Genomic DNA, 6182 nt, shown 5'->3' on the forward strand with positions numbered 1-6182 from the left:
AAACTCTTGAAAAACCCGAAAAAAAAGTGAAAACGAGCGAAAAAATTTTAAAAGTTTGAATTCGCGCGCTTTTACTCACCGGGCGGCCTAGAAAAAACCTCGTCCCTAAGGGCTTTCAGCGTATTTTTCGATGCGTTTTTCTCGATGAAAGAATTTTTTTTGAATTTTTTCTTTATTTTTATGTCAACCTACATGCATTTCTGCACATTTTGATGCAATAAAAAATTTCACCGTACACCACCTTTAAATATGAATACTCTTTCTTTTAAAAATCCCGCAATCCTGGTTGAATTTCGCTGCTACCTGAAATCTTGGGAACTTCAATTTTCGTAACAAGTGTATTTATTAGACTTTCAAAAAGAGGAGAAGAGTTCAGTTAAAGTGCAGTACAGTAAAAAAAAGGAATTATTCTGGAATGTCTACTCCATTGGATCCGTTTCTGGCAAGTCCTCCTCGTCCTCCGATTCATCTGAAGACTCCAAGATGACGATATTGTGCTGAACCTTGACGATGACACCCTTCTTGTCGCAAATGATTCGGCTTTTGGTGTCTTTTTGGAGTCTGAAATCGACTTTTTTGAGATTTTCATATAAAAATTTATACAAACTGTCTTTGAAGTCTTCGCTAATTTTATATTTGGAGTGTTTGAGCCATTTGAGCTTGGTGTCTGCGCCCATGTATTCGCATGTCGGCAGGTTCTCGAATAGGACACGCATGAAGCTGCAAAAATAGATTATTGGAAAATTTTTAGACCTTTTCAGGGTTTTCAGCTATTTTCAAAGTTTTTTTCAGAATTTTTTTTCAAAATTTTTTTTTTGTCCATTTTCAGTCATTCTATTTTTTCAGTCAACTCATTCCACTAGCTCTTGAACGTGTAATTGTTTTTCTTTTATTATGATGCCCAATCTTTGTTTTGCACAATAATTTTTATGTCATTTATGTCATTACGTTTCCCACGATTTCACATCGTAATAAATTATTATTATTTTTTTTGACCCATTTTAAGCTTATTTTAGTCAATTTTAAGCCTATTTTGACCCATTTTTAGCCTGTTTTGACCCATTTCAAACCGATTCTAGTCCATTTAAAGCCTATTTTTAACCAATTTAAAGCCTATTTTCGTCCATTTTAAGCTAATTTTGACCCATTTTAAGCCTATTTTTGACCCATTTTAAACCGATTTTAGTCCTTTTTTTTCAATTTTAAACGATTCACTGGGACTGGAGGCTATATGGCGAGTGCATATTCTCGTATTCCGCCGTTGGATCGTCGTATTTATCATAGAATTCATCCCAAATGTCGATTCCTTTCGCCAGATTCTTCGCACTATGATTCACATTGTTATCAATCTCCCAGTTCATTGTATCGATCACAAATTCCCACATTTTCTCGTGATCGATTCCCAAATACGGGTGACGATCGGCTTTCGGTGTTGATCGACGCTTTTTGACGGCAGGAGACGGGACAACGACAACTTCCGCGCGTTTTCTAGAAGATTCTGGGGCCTTTGGAGTCGTTGGCTCGGTTTTGATTGAGTTAGATGCCGTCGAATTGATTCCAGACCCTCCAGAAGTCGCCGGCGCCGCTTTGATCGATTGAGAAGTCGTCGGTGAGCTTTTCACGAATCTTATAGAATTTCTAGAAGTTTTTGGAGTGGTAGAAGACGTCGAATTGATTCTAGGCTCTTTAGAAGACGCCGGTGTCGCTTTAGTCTTTCCAGAAGACGTCGGGGAGCTTTTCACGATTCTTGTGGACAAGATTTTCGGAGGGGTAGAAGACGTCGAATTGATTCTAGCCTCTCCAGAAGTCGTTGAAGGCATCGGAACCGTTTCAGAAGACGTCGAGTTGATTCCAGACTCTCCAGACGACGTCGGTGTCGCTTTGATCGATTGAGAAGTCGTTTCAGTATCTCCAGAAGACGTCGGGGAGCTTTTAATGATTCTAGGAGTGCTAGAAGCCATAATAACCGTCGTTGCGTCATCTGATTCATCGGAAATTCGGGTTTCATCGCTTGGACTTTGTTTTGTAGGAGCAATAGTCTTCTCGGCGAGCGGCTCCTCAATATTTTCAGCTTCAGGATCCTTTAGTGCTCCCTCTCCCAGCTCGAGAATCATCAGCAAGTCTAGTTCTTTGTCCGGTCGATTTCTGAGCACATCAATTAAATGTTGAGCTCGATTGGCGAGCTCGTCCAACGAGTTTGACATCTGAAATTTGTTTAAAATTGGGAAAAAATAGGCGAAAATAAGAATTTTCGAACGGAAAAAAAGTAAAAACCTTTGAAAAATCGAAATTTTGAGCTTTTTCAACTTTTTAAATGCAAAAAATCCCAAGGAAATCGGTTTTCAGACAAGAAAAAACGAAATTTTTGGGTTGAAAAAAAATTTGTTTATCCCCAAAAAAGCGCATCGCTGCGAGACGCCGATTTGCTTTCCCATGCGTGCGCCTTTAAGGAGGTTACGGTAGGCGTTAAAAATTATGCGTTTTTCAGCTAGAATTCCCCTTTTTCGAAGGATTTTTCAACGGATTTTGGTGAATCACAATAAAATTTGATTGTTTTTCAAGCGTTATTCAAAAATGTTCGCTGGAAAGCGCAAGAATTTTTGTGTTGCCTCGAATTTGCTTGTTTGCGCGTATAGTCTAGTGTTTCCCTGGTACCGCGTGTTGTACGCAAACACCACAGGAGCTTTGCATTTTTGAATTTATATTTTGTCGCCTATTTTTGCTCTTTTTTGATGATTTTTTCGTCGGAAAATCGCAACAATAAGCATAAATTTTTCATTTTCAGCTAAAAGCCATCGGGGGAGGAATGAAAAAAAATTCAAATCACAGAAAACATATAATAAAATACAAATTTGTACATAATAAATAACTGCAAAAAAAATTCAAATAGCTCCATAGGTAATCAAATTATCAGAATCAAAATAAATCGGACGAACGGGCGGTACGATTTGCGAATTCCTCTGATCTCCTCCGTCAACGAACAGCTGAGAACTCTTGACCAGTCCATTATTAGCAGTTTCAATCAACGCATTTGTCATTTCGACGATTTGTTTGTTAGAGGATTGAATGTTGGGGCGGCTGAAAAGAATTCGAATTTCAAATTCTAAAAAATCGGAAAATCCCAAGAAATTCAAAAATTCAAAATTTTCCAAAAATTCGAAAAAGTTGAAAATTCCGAAAGTCCTAAAAATGTCAATTTTTCGATAAATTCTCAAAGATCCGATTTTCAAAAAATTCAGAAAGTCCAAAAATCCAATGATTGAAAAATCGGAAAATCTCGGGATTTCCTAAATTCCAAAAATTCATATTTTGAAAAAAATCGAAAAACCAAAAATTTCAGAATTTCTAAAAACTCCAAATTTCAAAATTTCCCCTTAAAATTTCCTAAAAATTCGAAAATTTTTTTAAAAATCCCTAAAAATCGGAAAATGCCAGGATTTCAAAACAGGCTAAAAATTCCAAAAATATTTCGAATTTTCGAAAATCCCAAATAATTCAATGAATTCCAAAAAAAAGTCTGAAAATTTCGAAAATTCGTAAAATTACAAAAATAAATTCTAAAATTACAAAAATCCTTACTTTTGCTGTTCCAACACTCCATGACCCATAATCCTCTGGCATATAGTCTTATTCAGTACCGAATCAAAAAGGGGTATCCCAAAGACACAATCCAACAGGGAAAAGTCATTAAAACTGCTTCCAGGACGCAGGGACCTCAGTAATTCCCCATTCCCATCCAAGGACACATCCTGCATAATATTACTCTCCGCTTTAGTCCTCCCACTGATATCCGTCCCTCCATTATTCCCAGAAACCTTGACTTCTACGTTATTATGTTTCATTAGAATCACATATCCCGCCATTCTATCCAATCCTAGCTTCTCTCGAAGCTTCCGAATCGCCGGATGGTTACAGAAAGACTCTTCTTTCTCCAATTCCTCCTGACTAAAGGGGAAGGGCACATGGATGAGTTTATCCTTATCATCACTATCCGGAGGTACTGATTGTACGAAAATCGATGAGTAGACAAGCATATCATTCAGTGCGAAGAGCGCATTTTGGGCAGTGATAATGTGGGGTTCGTGTTTTGCGCTGGACACCAGAATTCGACAATTTTTGGAGCCAATTTGGTTTTGTAGAAGACGTGGGAGGGTTAGAAGACGTGTTCCATGGGGTAGGAAGACACTTGAGGGACCAGAGGAGCACGCGGAGTAGATTGATAGGCGGAACCAGGGGGAACAGGTTTCGGGGTTCGGTGGGCCGATGAATGGGACGGAGTTGATGGGAATGGCACAGGCTTCGATGCAAAGGGGAGCCATCGCGACCAGGATTCTGGAAAAAAGGGATTTTATTGGATTCAAATGTGTATATTCACATAAAAAATTCCAAAATTAAAAAAATCCAAATTTCTCAAAAAAATCGACTTTTTTCGAATTTTCGCACAATTTCTAGACATTTTGGGCTGAAAATTGACAGAAGATTACTATAGGTTACTGTAGAAAACTTCAACATAGAAGGATTTCTACAGTAATCTACAGTAATCTTCTATCAGAGTTCAGCCCAAAAAATTCGGAAAAATCGAAAAAGAATCTCCAAAAATAGCAAGAAAAAAATCTAGAAAGGTCTGAAAGTTTGCGAAAAATCGTATTTTCAGTTTTGGGGCGGGAATTCAAAAAATCGATTTTTCCGAAGATTTTGCGAACTTTTGGAATTTTTTTCAGTTTTTTTTTTTGCTGAACCTACATCATTTTCTACACATTTTGATGTCCAAAAAATGCCAAAAAAATCCAAAAAACTTTGAAAAATTTAAAAATTTGAAATTTTTAGATTTTTTTTTAAATCGAAAAGTCTGAAAAATTTAGAAAAAGTTCTGGGAAATTCTCGGAATTCTGAAAATTTTATTTTTTCAGAATTTTCGCAGTTTTGAGAATTCGAACTTTGAATTTTTGGATTTGTTCAGAATTTTTGGAATTTCGTATTTTTTTGAAATTTTGGATTTTTCGAGAATACTGATTCTTTTTTTTGTAGTTTGTAGTCTTCCAATAAAACCAGCATTTCTATCCAAAAAATGGCTTCTAAAAACCGTCGAAAACTAGTCAAGTTACGGGCGCTTCGAAGACTACAAAGACTACAAACTACAATATTTTGATGTATTTTGAGCTATTTAAGAACTTTAAATGTTCATTCTACTCACCCATAACTCTTCGCCAGCACTCTCTGTCGACTCTTAGCATCCAACGTGTACAAACTCTCTCCTCTCACCAAGTCAGCCTCTCTCTCCTGTCTTAAACTCTTCAGCGAGTCTAGTAGAGCCGTCGCGTGCATTGAATACCGCTGAGCATCACCCTCAGCGAACTGATTCACCGATTCCAGCTGCTCCAAAAAATCCTTCATCTGCTCGTCGGCTAGTTTTCCCACCTCGAATAGTGCTACCGCGTGGCCTGAAAGAATTTTAGTGTTTAATTGAATTTTTGGGCCAATTTCAGCTCTTTCTAGGTGAAAAAATTGAATTGGAATTTATCGAATTTTCGGAATTTTTAGAATTTTAGAATTTTTAGGATTTTTCAGAATTTTTGAAATTTTTAGAATTTTAGAATTTTTAGATTTTTAAAATTTTTGAAATTTTCAGAATATCGATTTTTGAAATTTTATGAAACTTTTGTAATTTGGCTTTTCTAGTCTTCCGGACACCAAAAAGGCCAATTTTTGTATTTTTTTTTCATTTTAGGTCAAAAAGGGGCCTGGAATGGTCTAAAAAATGACAAAAAAAAGCAAAAATGGCTAGAAAACGGCTGAAAATGCCTTAAAATGGCCTAAAAACTGCCTAAAAACCAGCTAAAAGTGGCCAAAACCCGCCTGAAAACACCTAAAAATGACACGAAATTCGATTTTCTAGCTTCTGGATTACTGTTTTGCCGGCTTGGATTCGCTAGGAAGAGGGTCACTGGCGCCGAGAATCTGACCATTCACACCTCTTGGACATCCAATTCTACAGTAACCACTCCACAATCGCCAGTGTCGCCGATGTCGTGAGTACGCTTAAAATGGGTCAAAAATAGGCTTAAAATGTATCAGCACCGGCCTAAAATGGGTTAACAAAGACTGAAAATGGACTAAAATAGGCGTAGAATGGGTCAAAATGACTAAAAACGGGTCAAAAATGACTGAAAATGGACAAAATC

The 6182-nt window shown here is 37.0% G+C and overlaps 2 protein-coding genes across 2 annotated transcripts in view; both read right to left on the reverse strand.

The window, feature by feature from the left end:
* Positions 1–419: 419 nt before the first annotated feature.
* CBG19721 lies at positions 420–2204 on the reverse strand (the record flags this gene model as incomplete). Its single annotated transcript, XM_045241559.1, has 2 exons — positions 420–561; positions 1216–2204. 2 exons carry the CDS (start codon positions 2202–2204, stop codon positions 420–422), a joined length of 1131 nt encoding a protein of 376 aa, XP_045096885.1.
* Positions 2205–2882: 678 nt separating this feature from the next.
* Positions 2883–6182, reverse strand: part of CBG19722 — a gene marked incomplete at both ends in the record, with an annotated part of 6818 nt that continues 3518 nt past the window's right edge. The window contains 3 exons of the mRNA XM_045241560.1: positions 2883–3078; positions 3580–4332; positions 5195–5441. Of these exons, the coding sequence (XP_045096884.1) occupies positions 2883–3078; positions 3580–4332; positions 5195–5441 (1196 nt within the window). The remainder of the gene's footprint in view (positions 3079–3579; positions 4333–5194; positions 5442–6182) is intronic.

This window comes from Caenorhabditis briggsae (genome assembly GCF_000004555.2).
Source record: "Caenorhabditis briggsae complete genome, chrI, whole genome shotgun sequence".
Lineage (NCBI taxonomy): Eukaryota > Metazoa > Nematoda > Chromadorea > Rhabditida > Rhabditidae > Caenorhabditis > Caenorhabditis briggsae.